This window comes from Misgurnus anguillicaudatus, unplaced genomic scaffold (genome assembly GCF_027580225.2).
Source record: "Misgurnus anguillicaudatus unplaced genomic scaffold, ASM2758022v2 HiC_scaffold_27, whole genome shotgun sequence".
NCBI lineage: Eukaryota > Metazoa > Chordata > Actinopteri > Cypriniformes > Cobitidae > Misgurnus > Misgurnus anguillicaudatus.
The window spans coordinates 902280-925708 of record NW_027395277.1 but is presented as its reverse complement, the minus strand read 5'-3'; the positions used below and the strand labels follow the sequence as shown (position 1 = coordinate 925708).

Below are 23429 nucleotides of genomic sequence, written 5' to 3'. Positions count from 1 at the left end.
AAACTATTTTTAACTTTGAACTAGGGCTTTATTGTCCAAATAGCACTGAAATAAAAAGTGTTCATCTTTGATTTCAGATTATCATTCATGAGCATCTATCAATTTTATAATATAAATTGTGAGCGAATTATGCCTGACCGTGAGAGATGTTATACAAACTATTATACAAACTATTGTGACAGTGGTCACAAAACACTGTAAATAAACACTAAGTCTGTGATGTTTTCTTTACAAAAAAGTCCAAAGGTTACCTTTCATCTAAAATGTATGTTTAACAGTCACATCATTGCAAAATAACAGTCTGGACCTTTAAAACGTCTATTTAAAGAAAACTTCATTTGACAAAATATCTCATATGAATATATGAAAATGCATGTGTTTTGCCTGTTTTTGCTAGATAACATACTGAGAATTCAATTCACAGCTGATTGGTGCTATATTATGGCATTTCGGTGCCTGATATAAAAGAAACACACCATCTTACTTGGAAAATTATGAATTATTATGGATATGTTTTTTCCATTCACTTACCTTCATTAATTTATCATAAATAATAATTTTACATTGTGTAATGTTACTCAAATTAAACACCATTAGGGTTAAATAAAATAGTGTAACCAACATTAAACAAAAACAGTACATTTTATTACATTTTTATTTATTTATTTATTTCAGTTTTTTAGAATGAGTCTAATAAAAATCAAATATTTCACTGTATGTAATATTAACTTACAGTTAACGGTTCATGTGTTTTTAACACTAGTCACATTGTTTTACAGTTTCCGCACTTTACAGTTTCTCAGCAGCACCGACTGACGGACTCGAACTGAAGTAAACTTCTCTTTATCTCCGTCCATGCCCCTCCCACCCAAAGATCGTTCTCTATTCCTATTGGCTGATCTTTCATGAGTCTGGCTCGCAGCTGTCGCTGATTGGACGATGGCACTCGAATGATCTCTTCGGAATTCAGCAGCAGTACAGAAGTGATGCAGATTGAGTGTATAAGACCGCACGAGCCCTTCCTCAGCCTCCTTTACCCATCACACATAAACTGCATGAGTACCGTCTGATAATCGCGCCTGTGGAGACGGTGAGTCAATTATTTATTATACTTTACGCATTTTATACATTTGCATAGTTATGTATTAAAGTCTATTAAGTGTCATTATAATATTTAACATTTTATTATTCGTTTTAAAACGCGTGTAAGATCTAGTTTATAATGTATCGAGCCGTTTTTCTTTGTGCACATAGTCCGGCTTATTTTGCATGTGACTTTGCATAGTAAGAAACGTGTTTTCAGCACTACCCCTTGTGCATAATGAATGAGATTATGTGAGCTTGCATTGTGTCGCTCCTAACAAAAGGCAAGGGTTGCATTTCACTTTGAAAAGAGAAAGTGGGCTGTCTGTTAGATTATTAGTTATTTCTACCTTGCCTACGCCTAAAAATGATGTTCGGTTATGCAACCTAATGTATTCAGATTCATTCGATGATAATAAATTATAGTTTTAATCATTAAAGTGGCTACAACATGATGTCATTATTGATACAGTGTAACAGGTTTGTGCAGATGTAAGGCAACCACACTGCAAAAAATGACTTTCTTACTTAGCATTTTTATCAGGTTTTCAGTACAAATATCTAAAAAATTCTTAAATTAAGATGCTTCTTGATGAGCAAAATGACCCAAGAAAATAAGTCTAGTTATTAGACCAAAAATATCAAATTTAAGTGATGTTGTGCATAAAACAAGCAAAAAAATATGCAATGGGGTAAGCAAAAAAAATCTTGAACATTTTTCTTAACACTAAATTCAAAAAAAAAAATTTGCTTACCCCATTGGCAGATTTTTTTGCTTGTTTTATTAAAAAAAAAAAAAACACTTACATTTGATATTTCTGGTCTAAAAACTAGAAATATTTTCTTGGGCTCATCAAGAAAAGGCTTCTTAATTTTAGATTTTTTTGATATTTTTACTGAAAACACGACAAAAATACTAAGAATTTTTTTTTCTTGAAAATAATTTTTTGCAGTGCAATACAGTTTTTATGATGTAGGTTTAGTGATAGACCGATATATTGCAATGCAGAGGCAGTTATATCGGCCAATATTTGGATTATTATTATTTTTTGTCATTGGCTGATACGCCTTGAGAAGCTACGTTAGCCGCCACTGGACAAACATGTCATCTTCGGAGACAACTTAGTAAAAAAACGTCCGTTAGGGGATTCTGTAGAAACATGGCGGCACAAAATGGCGACTTCCATGTAAGAGGACCCTCGGTGTATGTAGATAAAAACATCTTATTCTAAGGTAAAAAAAACAAAACGGTTCATTATGAAAGGTCTTTATACACCCCTGATATTATAGTTTTGTATAATATTTTGCATTTATGTCATAAGATCCTTCTTAAAATTACACACTGCACCTTTAACATGACGTTATAACCTAACCCTAACCCACCACCACACTAGTTCAACACACGTATTCAAACAGTACCATGAGATGTCAGATTCAGATTCACATTAATTATGTCTTCTAAATATGTTTTAAATATTTTAAAAGGGTATACAGTATTATGAAATGTATCCATAACCAGTTATTTTGAAGTTTCACCAATGTTGTGTTTGTCTCTTATTTACCGTAATTACATTTGCGTTATATCGGCCTCATATTTGCCAATTGGCTATACAGCTTTCTTAATATCGGTGTTGGCATTGGCCATTAACTCTTTCCCCCTATTTATGCAAAACTGACGCATCAATTAATTCAGCAACAGTGTAAACTCCGTGTATGTTTTTATCATCACTCTGAATCTGATCTCTAACTAAAGTCCTTTACAAAAAAAATCAATTATTTCAGCTTTTGGCTCAAATTTTTTTATTTTTGAAGAAACCTACCCATATTGGAGTGGTGATAAAACGAGATCAAATGAAGATAAGATGAAACTTTTTTTCTTTTTGTTTGTTTAAAGCAGAGGGTCTGTTTTTTTTTATTTGATATATTGTATGTTTATATATTTAAAGATAAAAAATTCCCGGACAGCATTTTTTGAAACTTTTGTGAAAATCGCAAAAATGCCGGCGGACACCTTTTCAAAAAAGAGCTGGATTATTATGCATTAATATGCATTCCATTTAAATGCAGTGAAGAAGAAAATCTTGGAGTTTTGAGTGATGGGCGGTGGAGGTCAGCAGACGGACCGGGCCTCCGGTACCGAGCACAGGTTCGGCACTTACACCTGGGAAGAAGTTCAGAAACACACAAAGCGTGGAGATCAATGGATCGTGGTGGATAGGAAGGTTTATAATGTGAGTCAATGGGTGAAGAGACATCCTGGAGGACTGAGGATTATTGGACATTATGCTGGAGAAGATGCGACGGTAAAACACTTAATAGATTTGCAATAAATAACATATTATGTAAACCAAAGGCTGTTTTATGAGCTACAATAGACAACATTTTTTTCTTTGTGCATCATGCAAACAAAAAATAAAGTATACATTTAACGTCATATGACTATAAATTATAATTGTATACAGAATAGAAACCGATTAAAGGGCTGTGTCTGCAATAGATAACTTTTCTGGGCATTCTTTGTGAACAGTGCAAAAACATCTGAGATCATATAATATTATAAATTGTAATTTTATGCAGACTAGATAGCTGGAAAAACAAAGGCTGTGTCTCCAAACCTAGAAAGCTACCTAGTACCTAGCATATGAATCAGTATAGGACAATAATTAAACATTAATTAAGTAAATATTAAACATATGCAAAATATAAAATGCATCAAAGTACATAAATATTATACAGAATACTGGAAAGCAATGGTTGTGACTTTAAACCCAGTTTAAAGCTGTAGACAGCATTTGTGGGCATCATATTTTAGTTGTGCCATGTGATGATATCTAGGTAGGCAGCTAACTTCTGAGACACCATTAGCAAAATTCGTGAATTGGTTTTCCTGTTTCAAGAATCTCTTTGTTTCAATGTTGATGTAAATGTTTCAGGATATGATGATATCAAGTTGATTTGTGTTTTATCTCGTGTGATAGGAGGCATTTACAGCGTTTCACCCAGACCTCAAGCTGGTGAGAAAATACATGAAACCGCTGTTAATCGGCGAGCTGGAGGCGTCTGAACCCAGTCAAGATGGACAGAAGAACGTAAGTATAACCAGTTAAACCAGTACCTTAATCCTGATCCTACACAGAACCATAAAACCTGATTATTATTGTTATACATCAACAGCACACAGACACTTAGGTTTTAATACCTGTACAATATACAGTAACAAAATTCTTGATATAATATAATAGTCTTGTTGTTTATTTTTGTTTTAATTCAGACTGTGACCTTCTACTGTAATCCATTGGGAAACGCGCGAGTTAAAAATTTTGAACTTTGGCGGAAGAATGCGCCATGTTAACCAATCAGGAGCTTGCTCTAGTAGTGATGTGATTACAGGAAGTGAGCAGAGTCGCAGAAGCCCCTCCCATAACGGGAATTTCCGCGTGAATGTCTCGATGACTAGAATTTCATGAGCGGCTTTCACGTGCGTCCAACTACGCGCGGTAGACTCGAATTTGACACTTGAAACGCGTCTGGTGTGAACCCAGCTTTGGGTGTAGAGTTAAAGGAATAGTCTACTCATTTTCAATATTAAAATATTTTATTACCTTAACTAAGAATTGTTGATTCATCCCTCTATCATCTGTGTGCGTGCACGTAAGCGCTGGAGCGCGCTGCGACGCTTCGATAGCATTTAGCTTAGCCCCATTCATTCAATGGTACCATTGTGACCAAACACATCAACGTTTTTCCTATTTAAGACGAGTAGTTATACGAGCAAGTTTGGTGGTACAAAATAAAACGTAGCGCTTTTCTAAGCGGATTTAAAAGAGGAGCTACATTTTATGGCGTAATAGCACTTTTGGAAGTACTTCGACTCGCCTGAAAAGTCCGGAGGGTGTTTTCTGCGCCGAGTCGAAGTACTCCCAAAAGTGCTATTACGCCATAAAATATAGTTCCTCTTTTAAATCCGCTTAGAAAAGTGCTACTTTTTATTTTGTACCACCAAACTTGCTCGTATAACTACTCGTCTTAAATAGGAAAAACGTTGATGTGTTTGGTCACTTCTAACTTTATCTCTAAATGGTACCATTGAATGAATGGGGCTAAGCTAAATGCTATCGAAGCGTCACAGCGCGCTCCAGCGCTTACGTGCACGCACACAGATGATAGAGGGATGTATCAACAATTCTTAGTTAAGGTAATAACATATTTTAATATTGAAAATGAGTAGACTATTCCTTTAAGGTTAGTAAAACAAGTCAACATGTTATGTATTTGCAAGATTACTAATTTTAAGTGATCATCACAATAAAAATAAATCAGATATTAATCAAACAGTCACTAATATTCTTTTTTAGAGTTTGATGATATGTAGGATCAGTGTTTCCTTTAGTTAACAGAAAGTCAAAGGAGACCTTTAGGATAGCGTTGATACTAAAGCATTTGTTTATGACTCAGTGTCTGGTTAGATTCACATGAACTTGTGAGTCACCTAGTTTGGTTCCAGGAGTTCAACCAAGACATGCCAAAAATGCCAAGGAACACCTGGTGGACATTTGTGATATTGACTATGAAAACCCAGCTACTGTTTTCTACATTAAATCATCCTACAGTACATAATATGATATCTCTGATATCTTTAGTATTGAGTATGAGTAAGATCATGTCAATGAGTCTCTTCATAAGATTATGACACTTGGATTCACAATTTTTGGGGGTCATTCATGTAGTTTATGTGACGTGCAGACCAACGCGTTTTCTACTGGCCACTTGACCTGGCTGTAAATCTGCCTCACAGACACCCAAATAACAGCTTATTGATTTTACTTTGACATTGAACTTATGTCAACATCACCATGTTACAGTCTGACCAGGCCGGTTTTTATCAAATACTGTTAAGAAAACTAACCAAAGTTGGTCAATTATATGATATGTTTTTTGTTGTTTTTTGTTTTTGTTGTTTTAAAAAACTTTAAGTTGTGCAATAAAACAACACATCATTTACACTTTGACCAAAAATGTACATTTGTGACCCTGGACCACAAAACCAGTCATAAGGGTCAATTTTATAAAATAAATGTGACCCGTGCTGGCTAAATTTGTCAGAATGAGCAAATTTTCACAAATTAGTTATTTGTATTTTGACATTCTCTATTATAAACACTTTATAATTATATATGATTTGTTGGAATCTGACAAAACAATGACAAAGCTACACGTGTTGAGAGTCAGCAAAGTCAAGTTTGAGAAAAATCGAGATAAAGATTTTTTATAGGGTCAAAAAAAATATCACTGCCTTCATATCTTAAAACCACTCTGGTAAAACTTATAGATTTAACAACCCACAAAGTAAAAAACAATATCAATATATGTTCAACTTTTTTCTTTCTTTTATTGTTTGATTTACATTGAGACAGACAGCTTTAAGATCTACTGTAATGTAAGGATCTAATATAATCTTACACATCAGATATTTTCCCCAACATTTAACGAAACATTCACTTAAGACATAACAGATTATATCTGCGTGATTTCTTATCAAAACAGATATTTTTAAAACTGTAATTCTGTGTACATGTCTATATATCAGGATCGTGTGTTCGTGTCTGTGTGCATGCAGATCTGTCAGTCATCGCGAGGAAGATCGTTTTCATGTCTTATCTCTCTTTTAACTCTTTTAACATCAATCAGGTCCCAAAGTTTATCTCTCTTAATAATTATTTTAACATCAAGCAAGTCCTGCACTTTATTTTCTAATTCCTGCATGTCTTAAAAACTGAAACCATAATGTCAGACGTGAATTTGGATGGAGACGCATCTTTGTATTAGATTAAGCATTTAGGATGGAACACCTCTCCTAAAATGTACAAAATAAAGATTATTTTAGATGTCTAATGACTATTCAGAGCATTGGGATTGCTAGATGAGGGCTTATTTTCATGAAAACCTCAGTTTCAACCAAAATCGACATTTATACACTGCAAAAAATTATTTTCAAGAAAACATTTTCTATATTTTTGTCTTGTTTTCAGTAAAAATATCTTAAAATTCTTAAATTAAGATGCTTTTTCTTGATGAGCAAACCGACCCAAGAAAATAAGTCTAGTTTTTAGACCAAAAATATAAAATTTAAGTGATTTTGTGCATAAAACAAGCAAAAAAAATCTTGAACATTTAAACACTAAATTCAAGAAAAATTCAAGATAAATTTTGCATTTTTGTTGCTTGTTTAATGCACAAAATCACTTAAATTAAAATTTTTGGTCTAAAAACTAGACTTAGACCCCCTTTTGAAGACCCCTGTTGTATATTCTTGGCTATTGCTATAAATTATACCTGTGCGAATGATTACTATTCAAGAGTATCTGTTCTGTTTATACTGAGTTCATGAACAGGATTGATGTCTGCATTCTTAAAGGATTAGTTCATTAGTTCATTAGTTCAGGATTAGTTTTTTTTTTAGGTTAGCTTTTAATTGAACATTTGTATTTTATTCCTTTATTTATGGTTTTACTTGTTGTTGCATTGTTTTATATATGTGTGTATTATTTGTATATTGTTGTTGTTCAGCGCTTTGAGATTTACATTTAAAGGCGCTATAGAAAATAAAGTTTATTATTATTATTATTATTATTTTCTTAAAAAAAACCCAGATAATTTACTCACCACCATGTCATCCAAAATGTTGATGTCTTTGTTCAATCGAGAAGAAATAATGTTTTTTGAGGAAAACATTCCAGGAATTTTTTCATTTTAATGGACTTTAATGGACCCCAACACTTAACAGTTTTAACGCAGTTTAAAATTGCAGTTTTAAAGGACTCTAAACGATCTCAAATGAGGCATAAGGGTCTTATCTAGCGAAACGATTGTCAATTTTGGCAAGAAAAATAAAAATATGCACTTTTAAACCACAACTTCTCGTCTATGCCTGGTCCTGTGATGCGCCAGCGCGACCTCACATAATACGTCATCACATCAAGAGGTCAAGGATGACGTGTCGAAACTACGCCCCAGTATTTACAAGTGTGGAGAAAGAGGATCGTTCTGACGTTGTTGTATGTGGAATGATACTAATTAGTGTCTTTGTGTCAGTTTATTGTTTAAAATGGTCCACAAATGTGTGTTTCAAATATGTAACACGTGACTTTTCCATTACGCAATTACGTGAGGTCGCGCTGGCTCGTCAGACAGCAGGAGGAAGACGAGAAGTTGTGGTTTAAAAGTGCATATTATTATTTTTCTTGCCAAAAATGACAATCGTTTCGTTAGATAAGACCCTTATGCCTCGTTTGAGATCGTTTAGAGTCATTTAAAACTGCAATTTTAAACTGCTTTAAAACTGTTAAGTGTTGGGGTCCATTAAAGTCCATTAAAATTAGAAAAATCCTGGAAAAAACATAATTTCTTCTCGACTGAACAAAGAAAGACATCAACATTGTGGATGACATGGTGGTGAGTAAATTATCTTTTTTTTTTAAAGAAAATGGACTAATCCTTTAAACTGAATTCACTCTTACACATTTCTTAAACCCATGAATCACAAAGGATTTTTTTTCCCAGGGTGCTCTTGTTGAAGATTTTCGAGCCTTGCGTGAGCGTTTGGAAGCTGAGGGTTGTTTTAAAACGCAGCCGCTGTTCTTCATCTTACATCTGGGTCACATTCTGCTTTTGGAGGCCATTGCGCTGCTGATGGTTTGGTACTTTGGGACCGGCTGGATCAACACGGCATTGATTGCTGTCTTACTGAGTACAGCACAGGTATGATGAACTATTATAAATCTGAAAAGAGAAACTGCTGGTGTCACCATCAGACCAACAGTGAAAATCATGCTGGTTTATTCTTGCAATAGCAGAGAAGACATCAACTTGCAATACTGTATGTTGTTGATGTTGTTTGTCTTTATAGTCTCAGGCTGGTTGGCTGCAGCACGACTTTGGTCATCTGTCCGTGTTTAAGAAATCACGATGGGATCACTTAGTGCACAAGTTTATCATCGGTCAGTTGAAGGTACGAAAAGATGAGAGGTCCTTTAGATTTAAGCAATACACCACAAATGTCATTTTACCCAATAATTTAGTTTCACGTCGTCATTGGCATTGATTCATGTGTGTGTACACAGGGCGCGTCTGCTTGCTGGTGGAATCATCGTCACTTCCAGCATCACGCTAAACCAAACATATTCAAGAAAGATCCAGACGTCAACATGCTGAACGCATTTGTGGTGGGAAATGTTCAGCCTGTGGAGGTATTATTGACACACCATCATTCATATACTGTATGAAGAAAACATATTCACATATCTCACCGGACACCTACTTTCTTTCTCTTTTACAGTACGGGGTTAAAAAGATCAAACATCTGCCCTACAATTATCAGCACAAGTATTTCTTCTTCAGTAAGTCAAATCATGATACATGATGTCAATCATTCCTAAAGGAACAGGGATTTATTTTTATAAATGTTAGAAATGTGCTGTGAAACACGCCACAATGACTGTAAACTATGTAGTACTAAAGTTATTCCGTCAATTAAGAGAAAATATTTGCATAAAAAAAGTTATTCTAAGGAATTTTTATGTTAATCTCCAATACCGCGACTAGTTTACCCAATTTATGAAAAAACTGAAGCCAAACTCTGTGTATGTTTTGATAATCGTTCTGAATCTGATCTCTAACAAAATTCCTTCACAAAAATGCAATTATTTCAGCTTTTTAAAAAATATATATATTTACGTGTTTTTCCCGTTTTGTTTGTTTTTAAAGCAGAGGGTCTATTCTTTCTTTTTATATATTTGTATGTTTATATATTTCTAAAAGAACATTTTTCTGGAGGGCATTTTGCGAAACTTGTGAAAATTACAAAGAATACTGGCAGGCAACTGTTCAAAAAATGTCTGGCGGGGAATGAGTTAAGCCGTTAAGATTTTTCACAAGATTTTGATAACTTATTTTATCTATTTAGCTTTTTCGTCATTCAAATTTGGTTGGGTGGTTAATAACACATTTTTCTGTGGTATGGCAAACTGTGAGGACATTTAATATCAGACTTTACATGGACTACTTAAAAAAGGGTCATGCAGAGATGGAAAGTAACCAAAATTAATAAAATGCACCAAACAATTCAATCGATTATCAAGCCATACATTGCCCCTGTATGTTGTTTTTAATTTTATAACATAATTGAGTAATATTACACTAGCAAGGGTACTAGACACAACATTGTACATTTAAATTAACTCTTCCCCCACCAGCGTTTAAAAAAAAGTTGCCAGCCAGCGGCAGCGTTTTTTATGATTTTTAAAAAAATTTAATGTTATTCCTTTCAGAAAATATATAAACATACAATATATCAAATATAAAAAAAAATTGTTTCATCCTATCTTTATTTGTTTGTTCAAAAATACAAAATTTTGAGCAAAAAGCTTAGATATTTGCAAAAAAGGACTTTTATTAGAGATCCGATTCAGAAAGATGATTAAAACATACACGGAGTCTGGGATACTTCCGGGTTGGGTAAGAGCACCACCTGGTGGATATATCGGAAATACTGATTGACGAAAAACTCGTCATTGACAGGGAAGCGTTTTCTCTTAATTGACGAGTTAAATCATCAATGGCGGTGAAAGAGTTAAAACAAGCTTATAACATGATTTATGCATTTGTAATTTGTAAATGCATTCATGCCCATTTGAGCCACATGTTTCCATTACCGTGATTTTATGCGCATTTTGAAGTGTCGCATCAAAAACGAGCGATGAAAATGGCAAATTTGGAATGAAAATCTCTTAATTCACAAAAAAGTTTTTACGCTCACTTGAGGTGGTTTTTGATTTATGCGAAAAAGAGTAAATGCGAATAATGGGAGATAGAAACTCATTTGCCGCATAAATTCTGATAGCGAACATTGAACGCACATGAGTGATCGTCTAGCTGTACACTACAAAAAATGATTTTTAAGAAAAAAATTCTTAGTATTTTTGTCTTGTTTTCAGTAAAAATATCTAAAAATTGTGAAATTAAGATGCTTTTTCTTGATGAGCAAAACGACCCAAGAAAATAAGTTTAGTTTTTAGACCAAAAATATCAAATTTAAGTGATTTTGTGCACAAAACAAGCAAAAAAATCTGCCAATGGGGTAAGCAAAAAATCGTGAAAATTTTTTTAAACACTAAATTCAAGAAAAAATTGCTTACCCCATTGACAGATGTTTTGCTTGTTTTATGCACAAAATCCCTTAAATTTGATATTTTTGGTCTAAAAACTAGACGTTTGGCTCATCAAGAAAATACAACTTAATTTAAGAATTTTTAGATATTTTTACTGAAAACAAGACAAAGATAGTAATAGATTCTTAATAAAAGTAAGAAAGTCATTTTTTGCAGTGTATTACAGTCATTCGGTCGAAGAACTTGATGGAAACACACCTAATTCACATTTGTTTGTTTTCCTTTTTTGGGAATTTTGGGAAAAAATATTCGCTTTACATTTACATGGAAACCCACCTAGTGATACTTGTCATCTTCAAGGACAAAAGGATGATTCTTGTGTTTCTGATATCTTGACATTGAATTTCTGTTCTCTTCTCAGTTGGACCGCCTCTGCTCATCCCAGTGTATTTTCAGTTCCAGATTATTCACAACATGATCTCACATGGTCTTTGGGTGGTAGGTTGCCATGACAACTATTTTTATTTCAAGGCTGAACGAGTAGGGCTGCTATTAAAATAAGATGAGAAGGAGCGAGTCTTCTTTCTTAATCTTATCTGTTTTTCTGCTCTTATCTGCTTTAGGACCTTATTTGGTGTATAAGTTACTACATTCGATACCTCCTGTGTTACTCACAGTTCTACGGTCTGTTTGGAGCCGTGTTGCTGTTTAATGTCGTGAGGTACGACAGACCATCGAGTCTTTATGTTTATTCAAGTCTTAATTTCAGAGAGATGCAGTATATAAACCATTACTTGCACAACAAGTACAATGCTGTTACTATGGGGTTTTTTTGTGTTTATATGATGCTACGGCAATGTTATGGATTTTTAGACCACTGAATGTGTCTTTGTATTGGGCTTCAGGATCATAGAGAGTCATTGGTTTGTCTGGGTGACCCAGATGAGTCACATCCCTATGGACATCGACTATGAGAAAAATCACGACTGGTTCAACATGCAGGTATATCGTCAATCTACAGTGCATGTCAGTGCATGAAGCGTTCAGCTAAGTGTGATGGACTATGATGAAATGTTTTTTTTTCATTTAGCTGGATGCAACCTGTAACATTGAGCCGTCCTTCTTCAATGATTGGTTCAGTGGACACCTCAACTTTCAGATCGAGCACCAGTAAGTATCTGCACATGTATGTGTGTGTATGTGCATTGAACATCTAGGTAAAAAAATAAAGTTTACTTGAATTTATTAAAAGTTTACTTAAATAGCTTACCAACAAGTACATTTTATTACATTATTTTTGCTAAATTAAAGTGTAAAAGTTTTATATATATATATATATATATATATATATATATATATATATATATATAGTCTATACAGATAGTCTAGCCAAGTTGAATATATTTAAATCTTCAAGACAAAAAACATAAAATTAAAGTGAATTTGTGCTTTAAAACAAGCAAATATATTTATCTGCCAATTGGGTAAGCAAAAAATATTTAACTTTTTTCTTAAACACTTAATTCAAAAAAGTTTTTTAGCCCATTGGCAGATTTTTTGCTTGTTTCAAGCACAAACTTACCGAGCCCCTAAGGTGACATTGGAGTAAAAATATCTAAAGTTTAGTTTCATGTGCTCACGTGAAACTTTCGCTTTCACGTGCGTGCGTGATAGTTTCACGTGATAATGCGATAGTTTCACGTGCTCGCGCGATAGTTTCACATGAGCACGCAAAACTGAACTTAAAAAAAATTTCTGCACATGAAGGTTTTGCGTGAGCACATGAAAGTTTCACATGAGCACATGAAACTAAACGTTATTTAATTTTTGCTCCATGTCCCCTTAGGGGCTCCGTACAAACTCACTTCAAAAATAAATTTTGTATAAAAACTAGACCTATTTTCTTAGGTCATTTTGCTCTCAAGAAAATACATCTTGATTTTAAAAAATTTTTATATTTATACTAAATATAAAGTGAATTTGTGCTTAAAACAAGCCAAAAAAATCTGCCAATGGGGTAAGCAAAAAATCTTGAACATGTTTCTGAAACACTAAATTCAAGAAAATTTTGCTTACCCCATTGGCAGATTTTTTTTTTTTTTTTTGATTGTTTTATGCACAAAATCACTATATATTTAAATATCTAACTTAGTGTTTAAGAAAAATGTTCACATTTTTTTTGCTTACCCCATTGACAGATTTTTTTGCTTGTTTTAAGCATGAATTCACTTAAATTTGATATTTAATGTCTAAAAACGAGACTTATTTTCTTGGGCCATTTTGCTCATCAAGAAAATACATCTTGATTTTAAATAATTTAGATATTTATACTAAATATATAGTGATTTTGTGCATAAAACAAGCCAAAAAAAAAATCTGCCAATGGAGTAAGCAAAAAAATCTTGAACATTTTTTTTAACACTAAATTCAAGAAAAAATTGCTTACCCCATTGGCAGAATTTTTATTTTTTTGCTTGTTTTATGCACAAAATCACTATATATTCAGTATACATATCTAATTTAGTGTTTAAGAAAAATTTTCAAGATTTTTTGCTTACCCCATTGACAGATTTTTTCGCTTGTTTTAAGCATGAATTCAATTAAATTTGATATTTAATGTCTAAAAACTAGACTTATTTTCTTGGGCCATTTTGCTCATCAAGAAAAAGCATCTTAATTTAAGAATTTTTAGATATTTTTACTGAAAACAAGACAAAAATACGATGAATTTTTTTTCTTGAAAATTTTTTTTTTTGCAGTGAAAGCTAAATTTTTTTCTTAAACAATTCAAGAAAATGTTTTTTTAACATTGGCAGATTTTTTGCTTGTTTCAAGCAGAAACTCACTTCAATTTTATGTTTGTTTGTTTTGTCTGAGAACTAGTCTTAGGTCATTTTGCTCATCAAAAAATTAATCAATAAAAAAATTCTTAGTATGTTTTTCTTGTTTTCAGTAAAAATATCTATTTTTTTTTTAATTAAGATGCTTTTTCTTAATCAGTAAAACTACCCAAGAAAAAGTTCTAGTTTTTATACAAAAAAATATGTTTTTTTGTGCATAAAACAAGCAAAAAATCTGCCAATGGGGTAAGCAAAAAAATCTGGAACATTTTTCTACACTAAATTCAAGAAAAATTTGCTTACCCCATTGGCAGATTTTTTGCTTGTTTTATGCACAAAATCACTTAAATTTGATATTTTTGGTCTTAAAACTAGTTTTACTGATCAAGATAAAGCATCTTAATTTAAGAATTTTTAGTTTTTTTGTCTTGTTTTCATTAAAAATATCTAAAAAAAAATAATTCTTGAATATCATTTTTTGCAGTGTACATCTTGCAAAATTATCTGTAGTAAGAATTTGTGCCATGATATCTGGTTTGTTCTTTTTAGTCTTTTCCCCACAATGCCCCGACACAACTACTGGCGCGCCGCTCCTCATGTCCGGGCCTTATGTGACAAATACGGAGTTACGTACATCGAGAAGAGCTTGTCCAGGGCCCTTGCGGACGTTGTGAAGTATGATTCAACTTTGAGGTTTTTCTGAAAGAAAAATTATAGATCTTCCCCCAAGAGGGTTAAACGTGTAATTGTTGCCACCTGCTGTAACAACAAATGCTACTAAAATTGGCCAAACTAACTTTTTTAAGTCCAAAACTTACGAACAGAAAAAGTTGTGGTAACAAAAGAATGCATACCAAATAGATCAAAATCATATAATAATCAATGAATAAAAAAATTCAGTGGTTTAGCCAAGCCAGATCAGACAGCAGACAACTACTGGCCAAAGTCAGCAGCTCCGGCGTGGATCCGGCCCGGAGTCGTCTGCTGTCCGGGAGAATGCACTTTTGTGCTTTTTGTGTATTTGGCCTTTGCATAAAAATTAGTTTTCTTTAAGTTAAATCCGCACAGACGTTTTGCAAAGAAACAATCGCTAATTCTTTAATTCTTCTGCTTTCAGGTCTTTGGAAAAATCTGGAGAACTTTGGCTAGACGCTTACCTCAACAAATAACTCAAGATTTACATCATAAACATTTTCTTTTCATTTAAACTTTATCAAACAATCAGAACGAGCGATTTAGATCCATTTCAATGGACTGACTGAAAGAAGTCTTACTAAACATTTAGTAAATCAAGTTCCCTTGAATGATGTTAAGCACTTTCCTTTTTGATATTGTGTTTTGTGGGATTGATATGTAATTTTGGCACTTTGAATGTGAATAAAGGTGGTCTTGAAAGTTCATGTACGTGCAGGTAAATGAAGGTGTATTTGATCGCTGGATTACAAAGACACAGAATTTTTTGAGGCACAATCTTTAGCGCTAATATGTTTATTTCTCAAATTTACAATACAATGATTTATTTTTTATAAATAACATTTGGACAAAAACTACTGTAGCAGAGAGTAATACTAAGAGGCTTAATGTGACTACTAATTTGAATTGGAAAAGAATTGACTTTACTGATTAAACCTAACCTGTGCATTCACACTAAACATGACTGCTTGCTTATTTTTTGTTAACTAGCTCTGTTTTGATTGCACTTCCCACTAAACGTCCTTCGTAAGATGCATTGAAAACATGTTGGCAGACTATAAACTATAGAAAGGCAGATAAATGTACTGTTCTTGCTTCATTCATACATGATAATGATCAGCATCAGAACATGCATGTTGAGATTAGATTAAGCGGGTTATTTACATACGCAGCAATGGTGTATTTCTCCTCGATACAGACTTACTGGACATGTCCACGGATACATATAGTACATACAATACAACTAAAAACATTCACTCTGTTTATAGACACAACTTCTGTCACTCAATCTCCACCTGTCAATATTGTAATGTTTTCATAGTGATGGGAGAAACGAAGCTTTGAATCAATTCAACCAATTGCTACGAAAAAAGATTCACTGTTTCGAATCGCTCAAAATTCCTAAATATGGCGCCATCTGCTGGTGAAAACATTGTAAGGGCAACAAGATCTCAGTCCAAACATTTTACACTTTTTACAAAATATGTTTTCAGGAAAAATAAATTATTTTACATAACTTAAAGTCATTAAGTAAAAGTGTATTTTGTGTTTTTAGTTTTATTTAGGGCAAACCGATCACTTTAACCCCCCTTTTCATTATCGACGTTTGTCATTACATCTGTCTATAAACAAAAAGTAGGCAAAATGGTGGCTTTATCAGTCATGTTTTATGAACTGACCCGGGGGCGTTTCCTAAACAACCACGTAATTCGTTGCTGAATGACCATAGTACGATGCATCGTACGAACTACCTTGTCACGACTGTTTCCCGAAAGCATAGTAACTTTGTCGCACATTCGTCGTTTGAACCATGTTGGTTTAACAATATAGTTGATGATGTCACGTGGGAGGTGAAGTACTAATTAATCTGTGCAAATCGATTTAATTATTGCTGTAAATAACATATATTGCATCGGAAGACTGATTTTGTTATCGTGATTTAGTTATCTGTATATTTTTTAAAATATTTAATTCACGCGCAAGTTCCCTCTTACGTCACTCCTCCCAGGGATTCCCCAGGGTCTTACAGCTCGTAGTTCTCGCAGTTTTCAAATGCAGCGCTTTCATTCTGTTTACAAATTTAAAGACGTAAAATTAAATTGTAATATATTTCGAATGATGGATATAGACTGTACTACATGTTTTTTGCTTATTTTGTTCAAAAGCATGATCAACGTAAGTCTACATATGATAATAACAAGGAACGATGCTTCTAACGACAGGTGAAAAGTTAGCAATTTGTTTGCGAATGTTCGTTTGAACAATGGTTTTGGGAAAATCATTGAACGATGTTAGTAACGATGGAACTTACGATGTTCGTTGGCTAACGATGCTTTTGTGAAACGCACCCCAGAGTTCACCTAACCATATTGTTATCTACTCCCCCTAGTGGTGAAATGTTTCAAAACCGTTATGAATCGTGATGAACCACTGATTCGAAACTAAAGATTCATAAATGTTTCGAGGCCTTATGACGCAGTGCTTCGAAATCGCCCATCACTATGTTTTCATGCAGTAAGGCCGTGTGTCCACCAAAGCGTATTTTTCAATTGTTTGCTATGGGAGTGCCGTATTTTTTTTAAAGATGCTGGAAGGGTGCTGAGCGTTTATTCCAGGTTGACCAGATTTTTGACATTTTTACTGGTCGTTGGAGTTTAAAAATGTTCAAATTTGAAAAAAGCGCTAGGCTCATCGGTGCCACTTTTCACTTAGCCATCCAATCACGGTAGAGGAGGGGCGGGACAACTACTACACCAACAACTGGCGCATCGTACAACGGCTAATAAACAAAACAAGCAGTGTCCCAAATGAGACTATAAACTATGCACTATAATCTCACCCGTCTAGTGTATGAATTTTCGAAGAGTAGTATCGTCCCAAATTGAACACTTAACTGTGAGTTGCGAATGGGGTGATGCGAATGATGCAATATGGGCGGCGCATTTGCCGCAAAAACACGCGCTATTCGCCTCAATATGAAAATATTCAACTCGAGCGAAAAATTCGCATGACACAAAGTTAAATCCCCATGAGCAATCTAGAGCGAGTGTTTTGTGTGTATGTAGCATTAATGGTTTTGGAAGTATTAAACGGTTTCTCAGATGAGGGCAAATGACGATGAACATTTGAAAACAAAAAACTTACAAATCTGTTAATGTCAATGTTATTCGTTTTGTTTCACATGACTTAATTAAGCATCAGACTGAGGTGTAACATGTAAAGCATGTAAACTTTGCTCTTACGGCATCTGATAGCCCCGCTTCTCTTCAATTACTTAACCCTTCAAGCAAAACCGTGACCATTCAGTGCACAAAGTATCAAAATTTCAAATGTTAATGAAGAAAACAGCATAGAATAGTGCACACGTGTGCGATTTGGGACGCACCACTTGAACGCTTCGGTGGACACATGGCCTAAGAGTTTATTTCATCAACATGGATAAGAAGATTTGGATGCCTTCGAATGTGGATAAATTACAATAAGGTCCGTGCATACACTAAAAATACAAAGCACCAACAATAAATATACAATTAAAAAATATATTGGATTAGACGTTTGGTCGACAGCATGGCAGAATCTACACGTCATCTAAGTTCATTAAAGGGTGTTGTTGAGGACTTTGCAGCTAATCTTGCCAGGTGACGTTTGATTGACAGTCCCGTGAGCGCGCTCAGTCGGCGGAAGATTCGATTTTCTCTTGCCGTTTCTTCATAATTTCCTGGAGTTCAGATTCTCCTCGACTTTTCTGATAGAAAAAAGCAAATAATTGCTATTAGTAAATAAATGTACTATTCACCATCATTCAGTGTTAAACTACTGTAATGTTCTTTACATTATATAGAAGGACTTTATGTAAATCCCAAAAACGGACTTTAGCTGTCACATATATAAGCTCAGCTGATTTATAGACTGAATCCGATTGAATTATTCCAGAAAGTTGTATAATAAATCTAAGCGCATTACCTCCAGCTGTGCTTTCTGGACAGTGATCTGACTGTAAACCCTTGAACCCTCATCTCCACACACAGACCTCAGGTGCTCTTTATTGAGAGAGAACAGCTGTGCACCTGTCAGGATGCCCAAACGCTCCACCGTACTGGAACAGATTCAGAGAAACAGGACATTGTATGATGAACAAGCCTCATTCTGTGTTTATATCATTGCAACATTTACTCAGTTTTTTACTTAACCCTTAATAGTTCATTAAAATATGTGACACTGGACCAGAAAACCAGTCATAAGTCACACGGCTATATTTGTAATACATTGTATGGGTCAAAATTATTACTTTTTTATGCCACAAATAATTCGGATATTTAGTAAAGATTATGCTCCATGAAGAGTTTATGTAAATTTTCTACCGTAAATATGAAGAGTTTTTAAATCCAAAACGCAATAAATCCATTTGGATTAATTTCGGTAAAACCGCGTTTTCTATACCAAGAAAGTGACAAGATGTAAACCACTTTTTTCTGTTAAAATGATATAAAAATCTTGAAAAATTTTCTTAAACACTAAATTAAAGAAAAATTCATTGGCAGATTTTTTTGCTTGTTTTATGCACAAAATTACGGAGCCCCTAAGGGGACATGGAGCAAAAATTTAATAAAGTTTAGTTTCATGTGCTGAATTTTTTTTCAAGTTTAGTTTCGCGTGCTCACGTGAAACTATCATGTGCTCACGTTATACTATACGTTAAACTTTCACGTGTGGGCGCGATAGTATAACGTGAGCACGCGATAGTTTCACGTGAGCATGCGAAACTAAAGTTTAAAAAAAATTCTGCACATGAAGGTTTTGCGTGAGCACATGAAACTAAACTTTAGATTTTTTACTCCAGATTTTTTTAGGGGCTTGGTACAAATCACTTAAATTTGAGATTTAAGAATTTTTTTATATTTTTACTGAAAACAAGAAAAAAAATACTAGAACTTTTTTTCTTGAAAATTATTTTAATAACATAAAAAATTCCAATCCATAATTTGATTTTCAAATATTTATTATAAAAACTGATTATTTTATTCACAAAATGCAATAAATCCATGCCAAGTTTTTTTTCCCAAAATGCTATAAACCTATTGAATAAATATATAAATGTGCATTCATCTTTGTCATGTTGTATTCATTTAGTTGACTAGTGGTATACACTGATTAAAATAATAAAAATTAATGGCATTAATCAAAACACTTACTTTGTCATATTAAAAACACCGTCATCGGCCGTAAAAATAAGAATTTACTTTTTAATACTGACCAGATAAAATACTGATTTTGGCGGTAACTTATTAAAAAAAAGTGTGTATCGCGTTTTGGCTCCAAATTCTTCATATATCAACAATGTATTTATTATTAGTAATATTAGTTGCTAATTAATTAATTTGGACAACTTTAAAGGAAATTTTCTCAATTTAATTTTTTGCACCAAATATTATCCTGTCTTTACAAATCATACATCAATGGAAAGATTATTTATTGAGCTTTCAGATTATGTATAAATCTCAATAAAAAAGTGGTTTACATATGTTAAATCCCTACAGGCAAGTTTATTATAGCGCTGTTTAGATTCAAATCTATTAACTTTTAAGTCGTTATGTGAGTTACACCAAACACAAAAACAATAAAAGCTATTGGCAATACAAATAATATTTTTACATTAATGCATTTGGCAGACATTTTTATCTAAAGCAACTCAATATATAAATTTTTTGTATGGGTATGTATGTAGGTGCTCAAAATAAAGTACAAAATGACAGGAAGGCTTTGTTAAAATATTTAATGTTTACATTTAACACTAAACCTTATTTTTTATTTAATGATAAATATTGTGTTGTAGCATCTATAATAATATTTTATTCAGATTATTTAACACTGCATTTAAATAATTTTAATTTCTTTTTTATTTCATTCATTTTAAAACAAATGCAACAACAGCATTTAACACGAATGAAAAGGAGCAGAAAGAAGTAAAAAAAACGTATGTCTGCCCCCTCAACACAAAATCATTTACAGTTCCAATTCATTTAAGCTGTCTTATGCAGCCGTCTCTTTAATTTGTTTATAATGACTCAAACTTATTTTGTATACAAAATTGGTTGTACAATTTCATACGAATTTAATACGAATTATAACAATATCAAGACTCACGGTCTGCTGAAGCCTTTAGCATTGAGCCAAGAGGTCACCTGCGCAGGGCTGGAGTCAAACGCCAGCGGGATGGAGGAGCTGGAGTTACGCTCCACCTTAAAGTTTCTTGCGGGTGGATTTATTTTACTGTTGGTGAGCAACATCAGCAGCTCATCGTTCACTTTATCCATCTGATGGTTGTGACCTGACACAAGACGAGATTCATTGTGTTTTATCCTCAAACAGCAAAAGACAACTGATTGACAGCTAAACCGAGTAAAACCCTCATATAATTATATATGTCTGTTGTTTTTATTTGGTGTCATGCAGATATGATTTCCTTATAAACAACTTACTGTCTTTGTCACTCCCAACCGAACTTGCAGGAGACTGACCTCGATACGACTGCAAGACGAGAAAAAGATCATTAACGCAAATGTAAGGTTTTGATTAAGTTGTTTTTGTGCATCCGTGCGTGCAGATGTTACCGGACTGTAGGGTTGATCGTTCATGCCGTACGGGTCCTCTAGTTTCACAACGTCCAGTATATTATACGGCACGTATCCCGCCTGACCACTTCTGTTCCTCAACTTCCACCACTGCTTATCATCCTCCAACACCTTAACACAAACACACGTTCATTGTGACATAAATCGGGTCAACATAGGTCAAACTATCATACAGTATATGTCACATCTTCATACCTCAAGAACTTCATCCTGCAGTACAGAGAGCTCATTGGCATTACGAGCGACGAAGTGATATCGGATCTTTGCGTACTTGCGTGGAGAAGGTGACGTCGGGTAAATCCTGGAAGAGTATGAGGAGAAGATCACAGTGTGAGTATCATAGGATACTGAGGGGAAATAAACTCTGACGTAAGATCATAGTTTTGTGTGAAATGCCTGAATTGCCTGCAAACAGTGCAAACATGTGCATAACAAAAAAAGTAATCCACACGGCTCGAGGGGGATAAACAAAAGCCTTCTGAGGATAATCCATGCGGTGTTGTCATAGAAATATTCATATTTAAAACTTTTTTTTTAAACTTTAAAAAGAATTCTTAGTATTTTTGTCTTGTTTTTAGTACAGATATCTAAAAAATCTTAAATCAAGATGAATTAAGAAAAAATTATTAAGTTTAAGTGAATTTTTGGACAAAACAAGCAAAAAAAATCTGCAAATGGAGGAAGCTAATTTTTCTTGAATTTAGTGTTTAAGAAAACAATTCAAGATTTTTTGCTAAACCCCTTGGCAGATTTTTTTGCTTAAATTTGATATTTTTTGTCTTAAAACTAGACTTATTTTCTTATGTTATTTTGTTCTTCAAGAAAATACATCTTGACTTGAGAATTTGTAGATATTTGTGCTTAAAACAAGACAAAAATACTAAGTAAGAAAGTCATTTTTTTTGCAGTGTAAATCAAGATGGATACACTGCAAAACATGACTTAAGAAGTTTAAGATGCTTTTTCTTGATGAGCAAAACGACCCAAGAAAATAAGTCTAGTTTTTAGACCAAAAATATCAAATTTAAGTGATTTTGTGCATAAAACAAGCAAAAAAATCTGCCAATGGGATAAGCAAAAAAATCTTAAACTTTTTCTTAAACACTTAATTCAGAAAAAAATGCTCACCCCATTGGCAGATTTTTTTGCTTGTTTTATGCACAAAATCACTTACATTTGATATTTTTGGTCTAGAAACTAGAATTATTTTCTTGTGTTGTTTTGCTCATTCAGAAAAAGCATCTTAATTTAAGAATTTTAGATATTTTTACTGAAAACAAGACAAAAATACTAAGAAAATGTTTTCTTGAAAATCATTTTTTGCAGTGTATTTTCTTGGTGAGCAAAATGACCTAAGAAAATAAGTCTCGTTTTTAGATAAAAAATATATAATTTAAATAAATTTGTGCTTAAAACATGCAAAAATCTTGAATTTTCTTGAATTAAGTGTTAAAAAAAAATCTTATCCCAGTGGCAGATTTTTTTGCTTGTTTTAAGCACAAATTCATTCAAATTGTATATTTTTGGTCTAAAAACTAGACTTATTTTCGTAGGTCATTTTGCTTAATTTAATAATTTTTTAGATATTTGTACCGAAAACAAGACAAAAATACTAAGTAAGAATGTCATTTTTGCAGTACGATCATATAGTGTATTGAGTAGATTTTACATATGAACCTGATCTCATAGAAATTTGTACGTATTTTATGAGTTGGCTAATTCGTATGACGTAAATCGTACAAAAACGTACAATTGTAAGAAAAAATCAACACCCATAACCCCACACTGTAAAAAATGACTTTCTTACTTAGTATTTTTGTCTTGTTTTCAGTAGAAATATCTAAAAATTCTTAAATCAAGATGTATTTTCTTGATGAGCATAATACTAGTTTTTAGACAAAAAATATACAATTTAAGTGAATTCGTGCTTAAAACAAGCAAAATTATCTGCCAATGGGGTGAGAAAATTTTACTTGAATTAAGTGTTTAAGAAAAAAGAAATCTTATTTCACAAT

The 23429-nt window shown here is 33.3% G+C and overlaps 2 protein-coding genes across 4 annotated transcripts in view; one reads left to right on the top strand and one right to left on the bottom strand.

Annotated features, from left to right (window-relative positions):
• Positions 1-931: 931 nt before the first annotated feature.
• Positions 932-15487, top strand: LOC141362483 (acyl-CoA 6-desaturase). The gene is made up of 13 exons (XM_073864593.1): positions 932-1090; positions 3151-3386; positions 4062-4172; positions 8644-8841; positions 8990-9091; positions 9204-9329; positions 9419-9479; positions 11671-11747; positions 11873-11970; positions 12155-12251; positions 12340-12419; positions 14639-14764; positions 15207-15487. The coding sequence occupies exons 2-13, from the start codon at positions 3180-3182 to the stop codon at positions 15256-15258; spliced, it is 1335 nt and encodes a 444-aa protein (XP_073720694.1). The 5' UTR covers positions 932-1090; positions 3151-3179; the 3' UTR covers positions 15259-15487.
• Positions 15488-17373: 1886 nt separating this feature from the next.
• The window catches only part of LOC141362482 (epidermal growth factor receptor kinase substrate 8-like protein 2), a 49928-nt gene continuing 43872 nt past the window's right edge, over positions 17374-23429 (bottom strand). For all 3 annotated transcript variants that reach the window (XM_073864589.1, XM_073864591.1, XM_073864592.1), the window contains 6 exons: positions 21610-21715; positions 21394-21525; positions 21262-21310; positions 20927-21110; positions 18746-18878; positions 17374-18527 (listed from right to left, as the gene is read on the bottom strand). In XM_073864589.1, coding sequence (XP_073720690.1) covers positions 18453-18527; positions 18746-18878; positions 20927-21110; positions 21262-21310; positions 21394-21525; positions 21610-21715 — 679 coding nt within the window. In that variant the 3' untranslated portion in view covers positions 17374-18452. The remainder of the gene's footprint in view (positions 18528-18745; positions 18879-20926; positions 21111-21261; positions 21311-21393; positions 21526-21609; positions 21716-23429) is intronic.